The sequence below is a fragment of the Bubalus kerabau genome, chromosome 9, assembly GCF_029407905.1.
Source record: "Bubalus kerabau isolate K-KA32 ecotype Philippines breed swamp buffalo chromosome 9, PCC_UOA_SB_1v2, whole genome shotgun sequence".
Lineage (NCBI taxonomy): Eukaryota > Metazoa > Chordata > Mammalia > Artiodactyla > Bovidae > Bubalus > Bubalus kerabau.
Genome location: NC_073632.1, coordinates 99373044 through 99397624, shown reverse-complemented (window position 1 = coordinate 99397624; position 24581 = coordinate 99373044). Strand labels below are relative to the sequence as shown.

Here is a 24581-nt window from a genome sequence, read left to right as displayed (position 1 = left end):
AAGGCCAACAAACCTTGACAAAACAGGGTGACAAAGAACAGTAATTCCAGAAGGATAGAGTTGGGTGGTAAGTAGTGTTATTATCTCTGTTTTACAAGTGAGCCAACTGGGTTACTTGTTCCAGGTACCCAGTTAGCAGGAAGTGGACGGAGATTGGACTCGGGCTCTTAACCACTGCCCTCTTGGCTTTTCTGATATAAATCAGAGAACAGTATTTTTAAAAATCATGAGATGTTTGTTTTTTTCCTTTTTGCCTTTGGGATTTCTTTGAGAGTGTAGGATTATTTGCAGGTTTAAGGATGGGGGAGTCTGGGTGTCTCTCCCTGCAGCTTCCATTCTGTGGGAACCCTATCCTTTTCCTTCGTGGTTCTTTTCACATTGAATTGTGTGTTTAATTTAATTTGTATAAATGGAATGTCTTTAATCTAATTTTGTGTAATTATGTCTTTCTCTCAGCCCTGGTAGACTTTCTGTAAGTTCCTTGAAGCAAAGAACTGGTAAATAGATACATTTGACAAATAAGTTACAGTGCAAGGTGTATTACAAATTCTAAAACCGGTTCATTTTAAATTGGGATTTTCCCCTCCTTTGTGGGACTGCATAATAGTTTGATTTGGCTGTTTGTGAATGTTTTATTGTATTCTAAACAATAGGATAACTGAACAATAGGCCATGATGTATTAGAATAATGAAACTGGAGACAATACTATTTAAAACATAGCATATTCAATATATGTGTCCCTTGAGGGGAAAGTCTTTTTATTTTTGAAGTTTTTTATTGAGGTATAGTTGATTTACAATGGTGTGTTAGTCTCGAGTATGCAGGAAAGTGATTCAGTTATACATATATATGTATATTTCTATTCCTTTCCAGAGTCTTTTCCATTGTAGGTTATTATAAGATATTGAATATAGTTCCCTGTGCTATACAGTAAGTCCTTCTTGGTTATTTATTTATAGTACTGTGTCTATTAATCCCAAATTCTTAATTTATCCCTTCCCCTTTGGTAACTGTAAGTTTGTTTTCTTCATGAGTCTCTTTCAAAGTTCATTGTATTTTTTTTTTATTCTACATATAAGTGATATCATTTATTTGCTTTTCTCTGACTTACTTCACTTAGTATCTCTAAGTTCATCCATGTTGCTGCAGATGACATTATTTCATTCTTTTTTATGGCCGAGTAAGGGGAAAGAGTGGAAACAGTGGCAGACTTTATTTTTTTGGGCTCCAAAATCACTGCAGAAGGTGATGTAGCCATGAAATTAAAAGACGCTTACTCCTTGGAAGGAAAGTTATGACTAACCTAGATAGCATATTCAAAAGCAGAGTCAGTACTTTGACAACAAAGGTCCATCTAGTCAAGGCTATGGCTTTTCCAGTAGTCATGTATGGATGTGAGAGTTGGACTGTGAAGAAGGCTGAGCGCAGAAGAATTGATGCTTTTGAACTGTGGTGTTGGAGAAGACTCTTGAGATTCCCATGGACTGCAAGGAGATCCAACCAGTCCATTCTAAAGGAGATCAGTCCTGGGTGTTCTTTGGAAGGAATGATGCTAAAGCTGAAACTCCAGTACTTTGGCCACCTCATGCGAAGAGTTGACTCATTGGAAAAGACTCTGATGCTGGGAGGGATTGGGGGCAGGAGGAGAAGGGGACGACAGAGGATGAGATGGCTGGATGGCATCACTGACTCGATGGATATGAGTTTGAGTGAACTCTGGGAGTTGGTGATGGACAGGGAGGCCTGGCGTGCTGCGATTCATGGGGTCGAAAAGAGTCGGACATAAATGAGCGACTGAACTGAACTGAACTGAATATCCCAGTGTGTATGTGTGTGTGTGTGTGTGTGTGTGTGTGTGTGTATCACATCTTTATCCATTTGTCTTTTGATGGGCATTTAAATTGCTTCCACAGTGGGGAGTCTTTAAGTCGCTCTAGATTCTGTATTTGGGCAGGTAATCACATGGTGTTTCTACTTGGTAATTCTACTACATCTTGGGGATCTTTTGATTAGTTGAGGTCAAATCATTTATAGTCCTCTGAATCCTCCAGGAGATGCTGGACCTTTCTCAGGCAAATGTTCTGCTGTTTTCTTCACTTCTCTCTTGTCCTATCCAGAAACGTCTTTACATCTCCCATATCAGCCTTCTTCTTTGTGTCCAAAATATTTACTTAATGCTCTGAAGCTATTTCTGAAATCTTGTTTCTTCAGTGGAACTTTTCACAGTTAAAAGAGAAGTCTGGCCTCATCTTTATTTCTACTTATTATTAAAGGATGGAGTTTTATGAACACCTGTGGTGCATGTGGTCCTTCACTTTAAGTGTAATGGACTAGTTTATTCTGCACATGAGAAGTCACGTGAGCCGGTCTTATTCTCGTATTTTGAGCCAAGAACTTGCTTGGCACGGTAAACATGAATCGTAATTCTGTTGGTCATTGGGCCTTGCTTATTTTAGGAAAAAGTTTATCACGTGTGGATGAGCATGAAGTAAAACATCCTTAGGTTTGTGTTGGTTTGTGAGAGCTGTCATAACATAGCCCCACAGATTGGGTGGCTGAAACAACAAGGAATCTAATTTCTCCAAATTCTGGAGGCCAGAAGTCTGAGATCATAGTATGCGCAGAGATGGTTTCTTCTGAGGCCTCTCTTCCTGGCTTGTAGAGACCTTCCCCTATGTCTTCACATGCTCTTCTCTGGGTACGTATGTCTCCTTTTCTCATAAGAACACCAGTCATACTGGGTTTGTGTGCTCAGTCGCTCAGTCGTGTCCGACTCTTTGTGACCTCATGAACTGTAGCCCACCAGGCTCCTCTGTTCATGGGATTTTCCAGGCAAGAATATTGGAGTCAGTTTCCATTTCCTCCTTCATATTGGGTTTGGGCTCACCCATATGACCTCGTTTGACTTAATCAACTCTTTAAAAACATTACCTCCAAGTTCAGTAATGTTCTGAGGTACTGCTGATTAGAACTTCAACATAGATATCTTGGGAAGATTGATTCAGCTGTAACAGGGTTTAAATGTTTAATATAATTGTCCTAAACATTTATGACAAATTAGACCAAAAATTCCTTTTAAAGCTTAAGAGCAGGCAAGGAAAGAGAACATTCTGAAGGAGGGGAGGGTGTAAGATATTGAATCAATCTGGCTTAAAACTGGCTAAGTAATTTAGGGTAAAATTCACAGTGATTAGTCTTTTGTTCATACTTTCCCAGTTTTGGGGGTCAATGAAATGTGAAGTACCTTCTCAGGACCCCTGGGTTTCCATGCTTCTGTTTTAATAACTGTGATTAGACCTTACTCCTTACTTAGGAGCAAGCTTGGAGAGGAATTTTTATAGTCCCGTGTTTGCTGGGTAGAATGCAAAAGGATTGGGGCTTGTGTCAACAAACCTTGATTTGAATTTGAGCTCTTTTCTTCTATATTGGGCTGAAGAAAATGGCTAACAAAATCGTTCTCTTGGCATTGTACCAGCTATGTAACCGTGGACAAGGTACAGAATTTCCATGAGCCTTGATTTAGTCATCTATGAAATGGGAATAGAGTTGTAAGGAGGCTCTCCTTGTCTCTAGGACTATCACTGTTGTGCCCTGGAGATAGACTCTGCCCCCTTGCAGACCGCCCTGGGTACCCTGGACGGTTACCCTCAATACCTGCTGGCTGGTGTGGCCTCCACTACCTGCTTGACTCACATGCAATGGAGGCCACCGGTGGCTCGAGGCCATCAAAGTGGAGGTGGGTTTATATAGTTGCCACAACCTCGCTGCTGTGTGACAGAACCCCTCTGTTAGACAGATGTCTCTTCAGGGAGGGTGGGTTAGACTAGTTACTACTAGTTACCATAGTAACTTGTTACCATAAAATTAATTTTTTCTTAATCTCTGCTTCGAGTATTTGATAGTCCCAAATGGTTATTAGGGCTCTGTTTCTCTTTCTACATCTTATCAGGAGGCAAATGGTGAAAGTTTTTGCCACTTTAAAAACTTTCAAAATAGTGGGGCAGAGATATCACTTAACACATTTTGAGTGCTAAATGGACTCTAGATTTTGAGGTTTGTGGACTCTAGTATTGCCAAAAGTAAGTGCCAGACCTATGTCTACTTTCCTGGTTCAGAGTACCCACATAGAGAGCTTTCGGGAGGGGTAAATGAAGTGTGTGTGTGTGTGTGGGGGGGGAGGGGACAGCAGCATGCCTTCCACATACTTTTTCAGGTTAAATTGAGTTTTCCTCCTTTGTGTGGGATTGAATTTATATAAAGCTAGTCTTTTAAAACACTCAGGTGGCTTTTATTATTAGGCTTAAATAGATAAACAGATTTAGTGTGAAATCTGCTAGTAAAACCATTAAAACATGTTGACAAGAGAGTTCTCTATACAGGAATAAAGAATCCCAAGTTTTATTAGGCTTACCTATTTCAATCATTATATAAGAATATTAAAATACAGCATTGTTGGCAGTAGTATTTGACCTGGAAAAATTCCCATAAGTGAACCCATTGAACATTGTCTTTGTCTGGCTCCACTTCTGAAAGCTTCTCCTCTGGATTCTGTATTCATCAGAACTTTTCAGTTGCAAGGGACAGAAATTCAACACAGATAAGCTTAAGCTAAAATGGAAATTTATTTTGATATAAGTAAAAATATTCTGGGGTTAGAAGTATCTTTAAACAGGATTAGATCCAGGGACACGTAGGATATTACTGGGGCATCATCTTTGTCTCAAATGTATTTATTAAAAAAAAAAAGCAGAAAAGTGACTCCCAGAACTCCTAAGACTGTATCTTTATGACTTCTAATTGAAAAAGAAGAAAGAGACTTTGTCTTCATTTGTTCACATATCAAATCTCAGGGGAGATTTTGATTGGTTCTGCTTGAATCACATGTTCATCCCTGAACCTATTACTGGCTCGTGGATAGAATAGTGTGGCCAATCACTGTGGCAGAGCATCTTCATTGGCATGTCCACTGGAATCACATAGGCTGGGAGAGGGCTGATGTTCCAGAGAAAGACTGCTTAGCCAACAGACAAATGTATGTGTAGCACAGGTAACTAGCTTTTCAAACCACCAGGGGTTAGTGTTTATTCTTCTAGCTAAAAGGGAATGGAAAGATAACTGTCAAAATTGTGGGATCCATCTGAAAATTTAAGCTGTGATTTGAATTTAAAATTTAGATTTAAAACTTGTTTAAGAAGATGAGAACACACTTGATTGTGTGGACCATGAAATAGTGGAGCATAATTGGTGATTCCTGAGGTTGATTTAAATGTGGGCATTTTTTGGAGTAAGGGAACAAAATGACAATAATGGACTGTTTTGCTTTCTTGGTAGGGTTAGATGATTGCCTGCAGCAGTATGTCCACAAGTTTGAACGAGAGAAGATTAACGGAGAGCAGCTGCTACAGATTTCCCACCAGGATCTTGAGGAGCTGGGTGTCACACGCATTGGACACCAGGAACTTGTGCTGGAGGCTGTCGACCTTCTCTGTGCACTGGTTAGTTCAGGAAAAGGTGATCTGTACTGGGATGATGGTTTTTTTAAAAGAATCTCACCTTTTAAATCTCCTTGGTTTTGCTATCTTGCTTGTCATCAGTTTCTTAATGATCCACTGAAGTAGAGCATGAGCTGAAGATAATATCAGAAGGGAAGAAAAGAAATAATTTTCTAGGAAGAGCTGGCAAACAATAGCCTGAACCTTCAATCTGGCCTGTTGTCTATTTTTGTAAATAAAGTTTTATTGGAACACAGCCATGCCCATTCATTTAAGTGTTATCTGTGACTACTTTTATGTTACTGTGGTAGAGTTGGGTAGTTGTTTCAGGAACAGTGTAGCCTCTTAAGGCTGAAAATATTTGCTCTCTTGGCCTTTACAGAAAAAGTTTTCCTTTTATGGAAAAAATTCTGTATTCATTTTATTTTCCTATCTTTTATAAAGAATAAAAAGATGAAGATGGTCCTGAATGAACATGTCATCTTCTCCATTGAAATGACAAATGGGGTTTGATTTTTTTGGTCTGTTTTTGTTGCATAAAAATCATTTTTATATTTTACAGATATTTTTGATAGTTTAATAACTGATGCTGGTGCTTGAAATATTCAGCCTATGAAATGGCAGCTGGATGGGGAAAAAAAAATGTGAACTTAGTTACATTTCACAGTGGACTGAGTTTTGGCTTGAACATGAGTGAGTTAAATCTGGCCAGGTTCTGACTCTTCATTGCATCTGTGATGTGGGGAGTATTTATAGCTCTTTTAGGTGTGGGCTAAAACCACCTCCAAGGGCATCGTGTTTATAAACTGGTTGGCATAGGGTGAGATCCACGTCAATTGTGGTGCCATGCAAAGGATGCCATTTCCTTAACTGTCTTGCTTTGGACAAAGTCGGCAGCATTCAGACTGCTCTGCTGTGAACCTGAGCCAAGGGCATATACAATTACATCACTGAGAATGGTGGGAAAAAATGTGCTGCCGATTGCTTGCCATTGGCGGTCTGCGTCCCGTTGATTACATAACACTTGCTGCATTGTGCGTGTTCTTCTTAAAATGGACAGAGCCTTGTCTTCTGCTCTGAGATGCCCTACACTTGTTTAGGAAAGTAACGGGGGAAATTGTGGTTGATGAATGAGCTGCCACCAGGGACACGCTGTGGCCAAGTGGTGTGAGCGCTGGCCTGGGAGGCAGGGTTTTGCATTTTAATCCAGGCTCTGCTGCACACTCTTGGCTCTGTGACCTCCAGGGAGACCGCAGTGTCTGTTTTCCCCATTTGTGCAGTGACACTCCCCTAGATGTGAAAGCCTACACTTTGTAGCAGCAGAGTGAGGAGGTTTTTGCTGAGGGCATATGGGACAGGGGATCAATTTCCCGTTTGGAGCCTCAGTAGGAAATGGGCCCCAGCCTCCCTCCTTCAGCCGGTGACCTGTCCAGCATCCATCAATCAGGGAGTCAATCCACCCCAAGGTGGGTCCCACTGTGGTCCTCACACCTTGGGGGCTTCATGCATGGGGCTGTGTCAGGAGTAGCAGGGAGATTGTCTTTGACTTCAATCCCCGGGGAAAGTAGCCTGGTTCTTACTGGATGGGTCCAGCTGCTACATGGCCTTCTGGCTTGGTTCTGGAAGTGGCCATGGCCCCAGGACAGTGCTGAGCAGCTCGATCAAGGTGTCCATCCTCCCTACTAGCGTGCCAGTCTGCTTCTCTAGAGCCTGGTGCGAGCTTTTAGACACAGCTGCCCGTCACACAGGATCATGTGTATCTGGGCAAAGAAAGGTCAGAGGGATGGGGGCAGGAGTTCCGGGTCTGGGAGACTTCCTCCATGCCCCACAGAGTATGGCAGCAGAACCAGCATTTAGCTGTGTACTAACATGTAGGTGTTTTGCGCTCACCAGAATATGTCCTAGTCCTGTTTATGATTAAAACTTACGTGTTTCATACAGTAAGACATGTTTGAGTTTACTCGTGTTGCGCTTTCTGGGAACATTGCTTTTTGGTCTTTTTCTGCTGTTTCAGATCATCTCTTTGGCTTTGCGGTACGGCTTGGAGGGCAGGTAAATTACTTTGAAATCCACAAGATGGAAGGAGAGGAGGCAGGATGGACTGCAGGCACGTTGTGGACGTCAAGCGGGATATTTAACATAACAGCTGCCTCTCTGCTTCCCCTCCCTTCTCTACCTCTTAAAATATTAGACTAAAGTGAACAAAGCTGGAGAAATGCCAGAACCTAAAGCTGTGTTTTATCTCCTACGATTTCCTTCTAATTTCCTTTGTAGACAAAGTTTTGACCTCAGACTCTTTCTGGGCATGTTTCGTGTAGCAGAGTGCCAGTGAATGCATTTGACAGGAGGGTCATGAAAGGGTCTTAAATGAATGTGCCTATTTTGAGTCAGGGAGGGTTTTCGAGCATTCAGTAAAATATCTTTAGCCTGGCTATAATCTCCTTTTAAAATATTCTTATTATAATACATCTGTTTATTATATCAATACCATGTTTAATTCATTTACACCATATAGATCTTTGTGTATTTAAACAAGAGTATATTTAATAAGTGTATATTTAAATAACTTCTTTGCCTTAAATAGTCCATCCCTGGGACAGTTAATATGTATTTGCTATTGTCCCTGGTATTATGAGAGACATTTCTATGTAAACAGTTTAGTGGATGTTGATTTTATGATGGACAGGAAATGAATAGAATTAGAAGCAAGAGAGGGAGGAAAAAACAAAAACACTGGAAAGTTTTGGAAAGAAAAGGGCAGATAGAATCTATTGAACCTAAAGTAAGGAACTGCTATTAAGATCCCGAAACCAGCGAACAGATGGCCACTGGTTCTGGTTCTGGATACAGAACAAGGAGAACTCCCTTTTGTGAACACTGGCCTTGGCTGGCTAGAGTGGCTAAGGAGAGAGACTTGTTTTCTGAGGCAGAACCAAGACCACTTCTCAGGACTGAGTTCAGAATCCAGTTTTTCTCCCTCTTATCTGGGGCAGGGGGTGACTGGGACAGGCTGTAGAACTGCTTTTTTCCAGTAGCTGCTACATGTGACCATTTAAATGAAAATGAATTAAAACGAAAGAGTAAAATTCAGTTGCTCAGTTGCACAGCTACATTCCAAGTGCTCAGTAGGTACTTGTGGCCAGTGGCTACCATATTTGGACAGTGCAGCCGGAGAACATTTTCATCATTGCAGAAGGTTCTGTTGGACAGCATTCGTCTCTAGGGTGGGATGAAGAATAAAAAGGTACTAATATAACTGTAAAACCCATTTCCTTTCCAGATCAACCAGACCCTACTTTCCTGAAGACCAAGAGAGGGACAGATATATTTTTAAGGTTGGAGTAGGCTGAGGAAAGTGAACAGAGTTGGAATTCATACACATATCAAGTGATGCCATCTACATATGTGCTTAAAACGAAATACCTGTGATGTGTCTACCTGCCCAGGGGGCTTCTGTGCACTTGTGTAGCCCAGAGATGACCCATTATTCATCATTTACCATTCAGCAAAACAGTTTAAAACAATGTTTTAAAGCTTCAATATGTATTCATTTCTTTGGTGCGTGGGGTCTTAGTTGCGGCATGCAGGATTCTTGTGTCATGTGGGATCTTTCACTGGGGTGCGTGGACTCTAGTCGTGGCGAGTGGGCTTAATTAATTGCTCTGAGACGTGGGAGGCTAGTTCCCCAACCAGGGATTGAACCCACGTCCCCTGCATTTGCAAAGTGGATTCTTAACCACTGGACCACCAGAGAATTACCGCCCGCCCTCCCACCAAATATTATCCTTTTTGTGGGAGAAATCACTCAAGAAGAGGAATCTTTGCTGGCTGTTTGTGTTTACGTTGGTCTTGCTTATGAATGGGAAAAGAAAGTAGCAGAGAAGATGTGCAAGATTTGTCCATAGCGAAAATGTGTGCAATTAATGACACCAGAAGAGCGGACTGCCTCTTTCCCCCTGTCTCATCTATTGTTTCTCTGGCCAGACCATGAAATGACCCCTGATGGCTAGCTTCTAATGAAGTGGGATCTTGGTGGAAAGTTTTTAGTACATGTCTAAATTTTTGGAGATTCATTTCATTTCTTAGTTTGTACCTTCTTGATACCTTATCTTCAATTAAGCAGTTTCTGAAGGAGACAGACGTTAAGGAAAAGGTTAGTGAAAATGATCAAATCTGGTCTGGGAAATTATTCATTTACTCTCATTGTGGGGCACTTAAGTCAATAATCCTTTCCTGATTATGTTTCTACAGTAGTTCTTTGGAACTAATATAATCAGTTTCTTGTTTTCTTATTGTGGAATAGGGTGGAAGGGGAAGGGATTTTCCTTTCTTCCTTTGTTCCTTCTTTACTGCTTCTTAAAATCATAACCTATGTAAAAAAAGCAGAACTAGAGTGACTGACAGGAAGAATATCAGAAGTTGCTGGGGACGAGGGGTTAGGGAAAGTGTTAAGTGGTGTGAAGGATGTTTGGGAGTGATGCAAGTGTTCTATAATTGTCATTGTGGTGGTGCTTATGTGACAACATACATTTGTTAAAAGTGACTGTTGTGCATTTAAGATTAGTAAATATTATGGATCATAAAGTATACCTTAATAAAGCCTATTAAAATATCTAAAGTACCTTAAACATAGAATTATAATCTGTCATACTACATCTGTTCATCCTTCTAGTCCCATGATTTGTGGGAAATGAAAAAAAATTTTCATCTCAGTGGAAATGAAAAGAACCAGTTAACAAGCTACATTCCTCCTTTAATATTAAAAGTGGTTGCTTAATAGAAGATTGAGGTTTAAAATTTTCTGTAACACTAAAATGCATTTAATCCTCTTTGAATTAAAGAAATAAATGCTGTACAGTAATAAATACTGTACAGTAATAAAGGTTCCAAGTAATTCATGGCGACACTAGCCATAGAAAGCCGAGCTTCCTGCTCTTAGTTCAGAACTCCTGCCATAAGTTGGCAGGCTGAGTAATTAACTGAATAAGGGGACAGTTCCTTTTAATCATAGTCACAAGTCCTTCAAACAGGCTGCGTCAGGTGGCTATTTAGCCATTCAGTTGTGAGTCTTTGATTCTCTGAATTTCAAAAGCCATGGTGAAAAATCCATCTTTTTATTTCCGTCTTCTCTATTAAAGGACAATGCCATGTTTTGGTTTTCAGAAAATGACAGTGAAAAAAAGAATGGATGAATGTAAGGTTTAGATGGAACATTCCTGTTGATACAGAAGACTCATTTTTGTTATGAAATTTAGATTTTTGTAAAAACTTGCAAAGAGTTTTCAGTTAATGCAGCTGAAGAGTTTTTGTCTTTATATTTGTTCTTAATTAAATTCTTTTATTTTTTTTGGCTGTGCTGTGTGGCATGCAGAATCTTATCTTAGTTCTCTGACCAGAGATTGAGCCCATGCTCCCTATAGTGGGAGCATGGAGTTCTAATTACTGGACCACCAGGGAATTCCCTGTATCTAAATAAAAATTTTTTTAAAAATTTTACTAAGAGGTAAGATGCCACATAAATTTAAACTTCACATAAAATCTAATTAGAGTTAGAAATGTTTTCATTCAAGGTATTGTCTTTTGTTACTGTTACTATTTGCTATTGCTCATCTTGCCAAAAGAAAAAGTTCTCACAGACTCAAGATACTTTACGTATCTTGACTTGGGGCCATTGCTCACCCCTCCCGGAGACATTAGAAATAGGGGCTGTAAGAGAAAAAGACTGTATAATTTCAGTACCTTTAGACCATGAACTTTTTGTACCTTATTTAATGTCCCTGGATATGTTCCAGTGTCTGTCTCCTAGTTTATAGTCTATGGGAACTAGAATGGAATTTGTATCCTACTGTTGTGTGAAAATTGTATAAATCTTAATTATGTTGAATTGGTTCATAGTGTTTTTCAGGTCTACTATATCCTTCTGCTTTTCTGTATATTAATTATATTAATTTTTGAGAGTTTGAAATTGAAACTCTAAAAAAATCTTATTTTACTACTTAAAGTATAATCATAATATATAGAGGAACTATATGTAACTTTGTTCTGTGTTTTCCAAGTCTCCTGTAAATGTTTTCATAATTTAAAAAATAAAAAAGTGGAAAAAAAAGAAATGAAGGTGGTAACAGAGGAGGGGCAAAAAGACAGGCTAGATGCAGGGGGGACAAAAGCAGCAATTAGATCCTAAGGAAGTCTGCTGGCCTTCCAGAAGGGTGAGGTTCCGGATGGCTGAAGCCTGTCAAGGAAGCTTCTAACATATCACAGGGAATGGAGCGGGTCAGGATAGAACTCAGAGGAGCTAAGTTTGGGCTGGATCTGGGGTGACTGCCACTCTTCTTTTTCCTTGTCCCGTATCCATCCTGTTTTCTGTCTCATCACTTTGCCCTTTCTTGGACAGGGGGTATGGAAGGGGGGTTGTATGGCTTTGGGATCCAAAGCTTGTACCCTTGATGCAGATCGCCTTGGTTAGATCCCACCGCCTCCACGGATTAGCTGTGTAACTTGGGAGAATTTATGTAACGTCCCTGTGCCACAGTCTGCTTACCTGCAGAATATAGATAATACCACTTCCACCTTCATATGCTGTTTGCCTGTGATATTTGCCAAGCACTTAGCCCAGTTTCTGGCATAACATGTTCAACAGTGTTGGCCATATATTATGACCAAATTTTACATGGTACCACATTCTTGCTTTTGACATAGTTTAATATTCCCCAGAGATATTTATTTATTTATTTTTGTTAAAAAGTGATGAAACACCAATTTAGGATATGTACATGGAATACTGAAATTCATCCCTCCCCCCTAAGGTTGTCTCAAATTTCATGTTGTTTCTTGGGATTTGTTCTTTAGCTGGAAGGGAGTTGTTCAGTCACTCAGTCTTATCCAGCTCTTTGTGACTCAATGGACTACAGCATGCCAGGCTTTCCTGTCCATCACTGTCTCCAGGAGTTTGCTCAGATTCATGTCCATTGAGTCGGTGATGCCATCCAACCATCTCATCCTCTGCCGTGCCCTTCTCCTTTTGCCTTCAATCTTTCCCAGCATTAGATTCCAGTGAGTTGGCTCTTTGCATCATGTGGCCAAAGTATTGGAGCTTCAGCTTCAGCGACAGTCCTTCCAATGAATAGTCAGGGTTGATTTCCTTGAGGGTGGACTGGTTTGATCTCCTTGCAGAGAAAGGAGTAGTCTAGGGCAATATTGTCATACGCAATGAATTTTTTAAAAGCACCCACGTAGGTTGAACGTTGTTCAGAGGGAACAGAGATTAGAAGCTCACGGGACAGAAATGACCTTTCAGGTGAACTGGTGTTTAGACAGTGCTGCTGTGTTTCTGCATGAGTTTCATTTGATGGAAATTTATCTACTCACTGACTGCTTTACATCTGCTGTCCTGGAAAAGCAGTTCTGAGGGATGTATGCAGAGCCGAGCTCCGGTGGACCATGCATCTGAGTGAGGAAGACAGTGAACAGGGTGGTCCAGAGATGACGGAGAGGTGATGGGCTAGAGAGAGACCTCAAGAGAAACTTGGCAATATCTGGAGACATTTTTGTTTGTCACAACTGGGGAAGGGATACTACCTATTTTAACAAGTGGAGGCCAGCTAAACATTCTACGGCTATAGGAATCTCACCTTACCATCCAAACAGAGAATTATTAGATTTTAAATGTCAGTAGGGTCCAGGTTGAGAACCTGCTCTAGGTGGTCCTGGAAGCTTTGAAGAGGTGGGCATATTTAAACTAATTAGGATGTCAATGGCCTTCCCTGGTGGCTTAGTGGTAAAGAATCCGCCTGCAGTGCAGGGGTTGCTTGGGAGATGTAGGTTTCATCCCTGGGTCTGGAGGATTCCCTGGAGAAGGAAATGACAATTCACTCCAGTATTCTTGCCTGGGAATCCCATGGATAGAGGAGCCTGGCAGGCTACAGTCCATGGGGTTATAAAGAGTCGGATATGACTAAGCAACTGAACACACAAGATGAAAGTGATAAGAAAGAGCCGTCTATGCCAAAATTTGTGGGAGAAGCATTTTAGGAAGAGAAACTATTGAGAATAAAGTTCCTGAGGCAAGAGTAGGCTATGGAAGGAACGGAGGGAAGGCTGGTGTGGCTCATGTGGGTGAGATCAATACTGTGGGTAAATCATGTAGGGTTTTGTGGCTGACATAGGAGTTGTTCAAGTGACTCAGTGGGTTTTGAGTTATTATGAGAGTTTGGACATTGTTGATTGTTTTGAATTTTTCCCTTTGATTTTGTTTTCCAGAACTATGGCCTTGAAACTGACAATATGAAGAACTTGGTTTTGAAACTGCGAGCGTCCTCCCACAATTTACAGAATTACATAAGCAGCAGGAGGAAAAGTCCAGCTTATGATGGGAACACCTCCCACAAGCCCCCCAATGAGTTCCTGACTTCTGTGGTGGAGCTCATAGGTGCTGCCAAGGCCTTGTTAGCTTGGCTAGACAGGTAAGTGACAGTGTGATTTACTGTCCTGTGAAAGGAGGTCAGAGACACCTAGAAGTCTGTCCTTTGCCTCAGGAGTTTGGGGTCAGTGGTCCATTTTAGGGTCCCTTTGGAAGTTCTGGAGAAGGTGAGTAGCAGGAACAGATTAACCTCAGCTTAGAGAAGACTTGAGCTTTACTGAGGTTAAACATTACTGATTATCTGGTTCCATGAAGGCTATTAGTTGACTTTTGAAGGGATGTTCATTCCCTTGGCTCATTTTTGGTTGGGTTTTAATCTAGAACTTCTCTGTCTCTTTGCTATTCAGATTCCTATATTGTGTGTTACTTAGAGGAAACTTACATAACAATTTAAACTGGCTTGTTGTATATTGTGCTTGTTAATACACGGTGTGGGATCCTGGTGGCTTCAGTGTCTTCACTTTTTTTTTTAAAGAGAATTTTTATTGCTTTCTAGGGCTCCATTTACAGGGATCACTGATTTCTCAGTGACGAAGAATAAAATTATCCAGCTTTGCTTGGACCTGACCACCACAGTCCAGAAGGTCAGTGCATCACTGTTCTTTTCTAAAAGCTTTTTCCTTTTCCCTTTTCTTCAAAGGATTTACGTTCAGGTATGAAGTACCAGTCTGTATTTCTCTCCTTCTTCCCCGCTATTCCCCATCAGAGCTAGGGAGAGATGCAAGGCTTTAAATTAGATGTGTTATACAGATAGTTTCTGTGAAGAATGACCAGTGGCCTTTACATCAAAGATTGCCTTCTTTTGTTTCAAAATAGTTGACCTAATAATCCTGTGCTTTCTCTAAAATGTTAGAACACTAAATTTTTAAAAAATAGAAATTCTGGAGTAACAACTTTTCACCCTAATCTTTGTTCTGCGTATGTTATTGTTCAGTTCAGTTCAGTTCAGTTGCTCAGTCGTGTCCGACTCTGAGACCCCATGAATCGCAGCATGCCAGGCCTCCCTGTCCATCACCAACTCCTGGAGTTTACTCAGATTCATGTCCATAGAGTCAGTGATACCATCCAGCAATCTCATTCTCTGTCATCCCCTTCTCCTCCTACCCCAAATCCCTCCCAGCATCAGAGTCTTTTCCAATGAGTCAACTCTTCGCATGAGGTGGCCAAAGTACTGGAGTTTCAGCTTTAGCATCATTCCTTCCAAAGAAATCCCAGGGCTGATCTCCTTCAGAATGGACTGGTTGGATCTCCTTGCAGTCCATGGGAATCTCAAGAGTCTTCTCCAACACCACAGTTCAAAAGCATCAATTCTTTGGTGCTCGGCCTTCTTCACAGTCCAACTCTCACATCCATACATGACCACAGGAAAAACCATAGCCTTGACTAGACGGACCTTTGTTGGCAAAGTAATGTCTCTGCTTTTGAATATGCTATCTAGGTTGGTCATAACTTTCCTTCCAAGGAGTAAGCGTCTTTTAATTTCATGGCTGCAGTCACCATCTGCAGTGTTATTGTGTCTGCTTCTTAATTTTCTTTTTGGTTTGAGCTGTGGTAGTTGGATTTACCAGTCAGTGATGATGCAGTAACAAGCATCCCTCACACCTCAGCAACTTATTCCTGGATTATCTACGTGTATATGGGTCAGCTGGGAGATCTGCTTCAGCTCTCCTCACTTCAGGGTGTAGGCTGATGGAATCAAGGCAGAGGGACAGAGAACCTGGGTGATTTTCACACTGACAGATGTTCTGGTTTGGAAGTGACACGTTTCATGCACCACTCATTGGCCAGACTTTCAAACCTTAGTGAAGGCCAGGAAGATATTAACTGGCACGTAGCAGACTCTTATGAAATTATTCTTAAATTGAGTTGAAGCCATAAAAATGTAAGGAAGAGCTTGTTCTTTTTTCATGTCCCACTTGGTTCAAATATTCTGAGATTGCACGTTTGTTTCCACTGCTGATTTGGCAGAGTAAAGAACATCCTTTCCTCAGTTCTAACCATGCCATAAAATAGATGCAGTTTTGAAAAGCCATGTGCTTTCTGTCTGTTCCTGGAACATGAAGAGTGAAGTTTGGCTGTTGTTTCAGGTCCAGTCCTGAGCGGCCCTTGAACTTGAGGCATACGTGACTTCATCATATGCTTTTGAGGCCATGTTTTTAGAAAAGTGCCCAGAGCAATAGAGAAATGCTGAGTTTCAGCTCTTTCTTTATAGTGTATAAGAGTAATTTTGACAAAAAATCGGATACCAGTCATGCTGTATTCATTATGTAGCCATCATGTCCTGGCATTTCTGGTGGAGGGTGCCCAGGGGTACAGATCCTGTTCAGAAGGGTACCCACTCATTGCGTTTGGCCTTGTTTACTGGGGCCATGTGATGCCTGGTCCATGATTATTGGCGCTTTCTAAATGTGTGTTGAAATGAATGAGATAATGCTTTTGACAAATAAGCTGATGAGAATTTACTTCTTATCACGAAAAATTTAACCCAGACTTAAGGGACACAAGAGATATTGTTTTTGTGTTTATTTTGTTTTCCCATTGGTACTCATTGAGCATATGCTTCAGAGATATATAGCTGAGGGTTCAAATTCTCCCTCTACCATTAATTAGCCCTGGGACTTTGGACAATTCACTTAAAACTTATGAGCCTCAATTTTCCCATCTGTTAATTGGTAATACTAACAATTACCTTACCAGATGATTTGCTTCAATTCCTACAATTTATTGTGGAATAAGAACAAAGGAGGAAGAAAGTGTAATATGAAGACATATTTTAAAATATATGTGCATTTGTAATACACATATACATCCGAAAACCTATATACAAAGAAATATCTAAATACAGTGGGAAATTTGGAAGAAAAGTTGGGTTTACTTTGGCAGGGAGAAAAGTGGAGAGAGAATGTATGAGTCAAGCTAAAGACAAGAAAACATTTTGTCATTTACAAAAAAGCATGTTTGTGATCACTTTTATTTATTCATGTAAGAATGGATCTAGAAGAGAAATATAAAATATTTAAAACATAGTAAACCTACCTCAAAAAGATTATGAAGATTAAAGAAGATATATGAAAAGCACAATGCCTACTTAAGAAATAATAACCTATAGTAGGAAATATAAAAGTCTTTTCTGGTACCAGTTTTCTGGAACCAAACTTGTTGGCTTAAGAAGGAGACCAAGTTAGCACATATGTTAGTATTTCTGGTATTTTCTAGCTTATTGAAATTTGAACAATTGTTACAGATTAAGACTGGAAATGTATAAAATATATATGGGAATGCCATTTTATGAACTTGGGTTGAAAAAACATGTTTAGCTCATGAGGAACATGTGTTTTCTGTAGAGATTAGAGCACAAAGGTGCTTTGGCAAGTGGTAAAATTTGCGTGCACAGTTGAAGGATGTGTGGACTGTCTTTTTCCACGGGAGGTGTCATGGCAGCTGCAAGGCTCACCTTGCCAGGGATTTCACACCCTCTCACAACTGGGGGACGTGCAGTTTTTCTCAGAACTTCTTGGCAGAGAATCTTTTGACTCTTTAGGAAGAAGCCTGCCTTTTCCATTTATTGCTTTTTCTTCCTGGGGAATTGAAGGAGTAAAAGCTGGGTTGCTATTATTTCTAGTGACAAGGAACGTGTTCTCCTGGAGTCTTTATTTTGGTGTTCCTGTCTGTGAAGAGAGGCGTTTGTCCCTTTTCTTGTTCCTCTGTTCCACATGCTGCCCCTTTCCTGTCCTCTTGTAACTTTCTCTGCATCCTTCCCTCTGATGACAGTGGGTGTCTCTCCTGATTGGAAGGATAGAGAGTTGTTGTTTTCCCCTGCAAGGAAATGGCACACTTCTTTGGTGTGTATGTATTCAGTAATTTTTTTCTTTTCTTTTTTTAATTGAAGGGCAGTTGATCTATCATGTCATGTTAGTTTCAGGTGTGTAGCAAAGTGATTCAGTTCTGTTGCACACTTCTTTTAAGCCTGCCTGGGCTGGAGTCCCCAGCCACCCCACCTGAGTCCACAGAGAGACCTTCCGTCCAGTTTTCAGGCTGTATTTCAGGGGAAGCCTCCTGTGGTGGGAAGGCCTTCTGACCTCTATCTTCATTCTCTCCTCTTTGCGAGGACATGAACATGTGTTGTGCTGGCGAGGGACAAAATGGCAGTGGCAGTCGCTGGGTCCCAGTGTAGAACGAAATGGGGGAACGAGCCCTAGAAAGTGAAGATGCTCATCGTGTCCAACTCTCTGTGACCCCATGGACTGTAGCCCACCAGGCTCCTCCATCCATGGGATTTTCCAGGCAAGAATACTGGAGTGGGTTGCCATTTCCTTCTCCAGGAGATCTTCCTGACCCAGGAATTGAATCTGGGTCTCCCGCATTGTAGGCAGACGCTTTACCATGTGAGCCACCAGGGAAGTCCTAGAGAGCCCAGGAAACAGAGAGGGAGAGAGGACCATCCCCAGAGAAGGGACAGCCAGGGGACCATTTATTGGGCCATTTATTGGTTGGGTCTCAGCTGTGGACTACCCCGCTTGACGTATCTTATCACATTTAATTCTCAACAATTCTCTGAGATAGCTGTTCTCCTCCTGGCTTTGCAGAGGAGGAGGCTCAGGTGTGGAGAGGTTAAACCCATCTTCCAAGGCTCCTCAGTCAGTAAGAAGGGAGAATAAGGAGGGAGGGGAGCGGATGCTATCCTTAACTGGGGCTCGGCTCATCCATGTGACCAAGGGATGTAACAGACCTCAGCCCTGCTGTCGGAGCCCTGAGGGCCTGACTTGGTTCCAGCACTTCTCTTTTCCATTCCATTGCCTTCATGCCAAACAGCATGAAGTCAGGCCTGCAGCTGCTTCCTCCCGGTAGGAATGGGTGTGGGAACCCACGTCCACGAGGGCGGAAGGTACAAAGCACACCCTTTCACACACTGCCTTGGATGGTTCGGGGAGGCAGGAGCACCCCTCACCCAACTTGGCTCCATCACCACAGGAGCCCGTTTTCTTTCTTGGTGGCTCCTTGGATCCGTCAAAGAATCAAATGTGAGGAACCACGAGGTCACACATGCACCTTGATGTCTGGGCCCCGGTGTATGGAGAGGAGCTCTCTGCCTCACCAGGATGACAGTCCTCCTGTTATTTGGGGATTTGTAATGCTGGGCTACCCAGGTGGTGCTAGTGGTAAAGAGCCCGCCTGCCAACGCAGGAGATGTAAGGCTTACGGGTTCAATTCCTGGGTCGGGAAGATCCCCTCAAGGAGGGCATGGCTACCCACTCCAGTGTTCTTGCCTGGAGAATCCCAGGGACAGAGGAGCCTGGTGGGCTACAGTCAACAGAGGTGCAAAGAGTCAGACACGACCGTGCACACATATACAAAATGAAAAATCATAGACCCAAACCATTAGTTTTATTTCCAGAACAAGACCTTATAAATATTCTGTTTTGCTCAAGTTGACATTTACTTAATATTTCTGTCCTTCAGCTGGTTTGAATTAGGGGAGGAGTCATCATGGTATTTGATGGTTTGGTTTCGTGCACAAGATGGAGGATGAAAAGCACATTTTTGGGCTGCCATCACTCATATTTTACAGAAGTTGCTCCTGGAGTTTGAATTTACATCAGACTCACATGTGCAAAAACATACTCCTAAATTTCTTTTTTTAAGTATTTTCTCACCAGGCTGCTCTCTGCCTGAGAGTCAGTGTAAATTTTGGGAGCAGTAGAGTGACTATGATTTCCCACATTTTTATCTAGTAGAGAAAATTAAACAAAATTTTCAGAAGCACTAAAATCTGATTATAAAATCATAGGGTAGAATGCCGTACATTTTAACCCCTATTCCCAGTGGCAGAAAAAAATGACCTAAAAGGACATTTTGACTGAAGCAGAAATCTTTGATCATTCCAACAGAGTTGATGAGTGTCCTTCCTGTACATGAAATACTTTGAATTTTCCTTAGGGTACTGCAGTTTGGGATTATACTTAGTGCATGCTGGATGCTGAACTGCTTCAGTCGTGTCTGACTCTTTGCAACTCCATGGACTGTAACCTGCCAGGCTCCTCTGTCCATGGGGCAAGAATACTGGAGTGGGTTCCCATTTCCTTCTCCAGGGGATTATCCAGACCTGGGGAGCGAACCACCATCTCTCATCACTGGCGGGCAGTGGTGCCAGATAAACTCTCAGGAACCTCACTGGTCTCCCTCTTGTTCGGCATGCACAGTGCTGTGTAGCTTGAACTCTTCTGCTTTGGATCCTATTCTAGAAGGTTAACGGAGAGTTTCACATTGTCAGTTTCACTTTGGCTGCTTTCAGTCAGGACAATGGTGATTCCTATAATCAGCTAACTGGGTTCATAGGGTTCTGAGTCTTTTGTTCTTAAGCTGAGTAAACAATGCTTTGCATTCCGGCCAATTATTTAATGTCATCAATAGCATACTTCAAGACCACTTTTTTGGCAGCGTGTTAATGAACGTTTTGTTGAGCCCCTTTCATCCGTTAAGGACTGAAATATCTGATTTAATCTCAGTGGTGCTTAAAATAAACTTTGTGGCTAAGTTTACTCAAACCCTTATTTGAAAGCTATTCTTATGGGCAGGCCCAGAACTAAAGACTCCCGGCTTGTTGTCTCAGTGCTAACTCAGCCTGGGGTCAGGTTTGAGAACCATTATCAACTTTCTTGGACTCTGACTTCTGGCTTCCTACTCTCTGTACAGTCTGGACAGTGGGTAGAGTTTAGTTCAGGTGATTTCTATAGGCTTTCTGATTAAATAATTGGTCAGATGTGTTCCTTGGATGATTAGCATCCTGGATCTGGAGACAGTAGAGTCTTAGGAGGAATCTAATGTCTGCCCTCTTTTCGAAGTCTTCTCTTCCCTGAAGTTCAGGACTACAGGCTGCAGGGTCGGGGGTGTGTGTGTCAGGGACCTCCTTGGGTCCCAGGAAATAGCTAGCAAGCTAAGCCAACTGTATCTGAAAGTTTTTATCTCTTATAGCTTAATTTTCTTTCTTCCTTTAGGATTGCCTTGTAGCAGAAATGGAGGATAAAGTTTTGGCTGTAGTAAGTATACCTTCTAAAAGTTACTGTAAAATTCCTTTTCCCAAAACAGTGGAAATCACATTAATTAAAGTAAATGTATTGTGGTTAGGTATTTCGGGATATGCTTTGAAATACTGACTTTTGGGATATGAATCTCTTAATTTAGGTAGAAAGGCAAGAATACAAGTTATTTAACAACAAGACCAACTAAATTGGGTATATTAGGGTCTCTGCTTTGCTCCCCCAAACACTTCTTCAAGGTATAATTATATTTAGATAGCTAACTCTCAGCTCTGAGGGTTAAACTGATGTGCAAATTTCACTTTTTTTTTTTAATTAAAAAAAATCTTGGCAAAAATCTTATGATGGAAGGGGGATGTACTGTGACTGTTTAAAGAGCATTTTGTAACTATTCATCATCACTTCCTCCTTTTGACATAAGCCAGCCTGTGCTCTTTTGATAAGGCCTTCTTCCTACTGATGTTGAGGAATTTAGCAATGAAACCGCTATAAATATATTTTCCATAAATAGGGAGGTTAAACACATTGGAGGCATGCAAAAAGTGTCACTTCTTGGATTCTTCCCCCTTAGAAGAAAAAAAATCACTCTTTATAAAATCCTGATTTCTTTGGTTGTTTAATTTTGAAAGGTTAGATGAATCTGGGATTGGGAGAAATAACCACATGTAGCCACTATGATTTCTACACGGAGACCACTTAATAGGGATCCTCATGTCTCTACAGTAATTTTATCTGGTCAGTGTTTGGTGTTCAGAGAATATGAGTGGTCACTGTAAAGCTCACAGACCTAAATGTAAAATGCGAAACTATAAAATGCCTAGAAATAACAGGAGAAAGGAGAAGGCAATGGCACCCCACTCCAGTACTCTTGCCTGGAAAATCCCATGGACGGAGGAGCCTGGTAGGCTGCAGTCCATGGGGTCGCTAAGAGTCGGACATGACTGAGCGACTTCACTTTCACTTTTCACTTTCATGCATTGGAAAAGGAAATGGCAACCCACTCCAGTGTTCTTGCCTGGAGAATCCCAGGGACAGGGGAGCCTGGTGGGCTGCTGTCTCTGGGGTTGCACAGAGTTGGACCCGACTGAAGCAACTTAGCAGCAACAGGAGAAAATCTTGGTGACCTTGGGTTTGATGATGAGTTTTTAGATATGACGTGAAAAGTGTGATCCATGGGCTTCCCTGGTGGTGCAGTGGATAAGAATCTGCTTGCCAACACAGGGGACTTGGGATTTATCACTTATCCGAGAAGATCCCACATGCCACGGAGCAAGTAAGCCCACACCCCACACTACTGAGCCTGTGCTCTAGAGTCCAGACACTGAAACTACTGAGCCCATGCATTGCAAGTGCTGAAGCCTGCATACCCCAGAGCCCATGCTCTGCAACAAGAGAAATCACTGCAGTTAGAAGCCTTCGCAATGCAACTGGAGAGCACCCTCCTCTCACTGCAACTAGAGAAAGGTCCAGCTCATGCAGCAACAAAGACCCAGCACAACCAAAATATAAATAAATAAAAACAAATAAGAAGATTAGAATAGTCTGCTTGAAAAAAAAAAAGAATGCCTTGGATTATGGATAGATCAACTTGTTGACTCTTTTTACTAATGAAGGATGGAGCCAATCCCAGCTAGAGAGCACATCTGGATGTTTGAGTCCACTGGGAAACTCAGGAGTGAAAAAATAAAAAAGTGTGATCCATGAGAGAAAAATGGGTAAGGTAGACTGCATTAAAATTAATATCTCTGCTCCATCAATGCAATGTTAAGAGAACAAAAAGACAAGGCACAGACTGGGAGAAGTTGTTCTCAGAACACACATCAGATAAAGATTATGTTCAAAATGCACAAAGAACTCTTCAAAACTCAATAATAAGAAAGCAAACAACCTAATTAAAAAGCAGGTGAAAGATCCGAACAAACACCTCATGATAAAAGATATACCGGTTGGCAGGTAAGTATATGAAAAGATATTCAGCATCACATTTCATTAAGGAATTTCAAATTAAAATAACAGAGAGGTACCACTACACACTTAATAGGGTAACTAAACTCTACCTCATGATGACACCAATGTAGAGCAAGAGGAACTCTCGTTCATTGCTGGTGGGAATGCAAAATGGTGCAGCCGCGCTGGAAGACGTTGTGGCAGTTTTTTTCCTTACAAAGCTAAGCATACTGTTACCCCACAAACCAGCAGTTATCCACCTAGGTGTTTACCCAAATGAAAAAAACTAATATTCACCAAAAGCTGCATGGAATATTCTAGCCACTTTAATCATAGCTGTCCAAACTAGGAAGTAGCCAAGGTGTCCTTCAGTATGTGACTGGATAAACAACCTGGAACATCCAGACAATGGAATATTATTCAGCAATAAAAAGAAATGATCTATTGAGCCATGAAAAGATATGGAGGGCCCTGAAATGCGTATGACCAAGTGAAAGAAGCCCATCTGAAAATCCAAAATCTATATGCTGTATGATTCTAACCATATGAGATTTTAGAAAAAGAAAAACTATGGAGAAAATAAAATGATCGGTAATTGCTAGGGGTTTATCGTGGGGGAGGAGGGACAGACAGGTGGGTGGAACTGAGGGAATTTTTAGGGTAGTGGAGCTGTTCTCTATGACACTGTGATGGTGAATATATGACATTGTGCATCTGTCAAAACCTGTAGAACTATACACCCTAAAGAGTGAATTCTAATGTAAACTATGGAACTTAGTTAACAATAATGTGTCACTATTGGTTGATCAGTTGTAACAAATGTACCATACTAGTGCAAGATGTTAATGAAAGTGAAAGTGAAGCCGCTCAGTTGTGTCTGATTCTTTGCGACCCCGGGGACTGTAGCCTACCAGGCTCCTCTGTCCATGGGATTTTCCAGGCAAGAGTACTGGAGTGGGGTGCCATGGCCTTCTCCAGAGGATCTCCCCAACCCAGGGATCGAACCCAGGTCTCCTGCATTGTAAGCAAGACGCTTTACCGTCTGAGCCACCAGGGAAGTCCTGATGTTAATAGTATCTTATTATTAACCATTATAATAATATAGCTGTGTTAGAAACTGTTGAGATGGAAAAGAAAATAGATGGAACTCTGTAATTTCTGCTTATTTTTTCTCTAAAATGAAAACAGCTCTAATTTTATTTACTTACTTAATATTTTGGCTGTACCACTCCAGTGACATGTGGGATCTTAGTTCCTGACCAGGGATCGAACCCACACCCCCCACATTGGAAGCACAGAGTCTTAACCAGTGGACCATCGGGAGGTCCCTAAAACTATTTTAAAATATGAAATGCATTTTTCAAAAAAGGTGCAGGACAAAATGATCATTTTTTTACGTTGTCAGTATTTGGTATGCAGAGAATGTGAGCCATTCTTAAAAAACCACAGAGATGGCTGGGAATACGTGGTTCTCTTTAGCTGCTGAAAGGGGGTTTCCGCCCAGCCTGTGCACTTCAGTGGCTGTAAATAAGTTAATCTAAAAGCTGCACTTTTAAAGCAAAGCTGGAATAATGGCACTATTCTACACGTTGCAAATATGGAAGCCACGTGCCACGTGGACTGGGTGGTTTTATCACAGTGTTATGGCCAGAGCTAAGGATGATCAGTGAAGTGCATTTTTAAAA

General features: G+C 41.4%; 1 protein-coding gene across 3 annotated transcripts in view; it reads left to right on the top strand.

Moving 5' to 3' along the window:
* CNKSR3 (CNKSR family member 3) overlaps positions 1–24581 on the top strand; it is a 106063-nt gene that overhangs the window by 59222 nt on the left and 22260 nt on the right. For all 3 annotated transcript variants that reach the window (XM_055536026.1, XM_055536027.1, XM_055536029.1), the window contains exons 2-5: positions 5333–5496; positions 13753–13955; positions 14409–14496; positions 20908–20949. In XM_055536026.1, coding sequence (XP_055392001.1) covers positions 5333–5496; positions 13753–13955; positions 14409–14496; positions 20908–20949 — 497 coding nt within the window. The remainder of the gene's footprint in view (positions 1–5332; positions 5497–13752; positions 13956–14408; positions 14497–20907; positions 20950–24581) is intronic.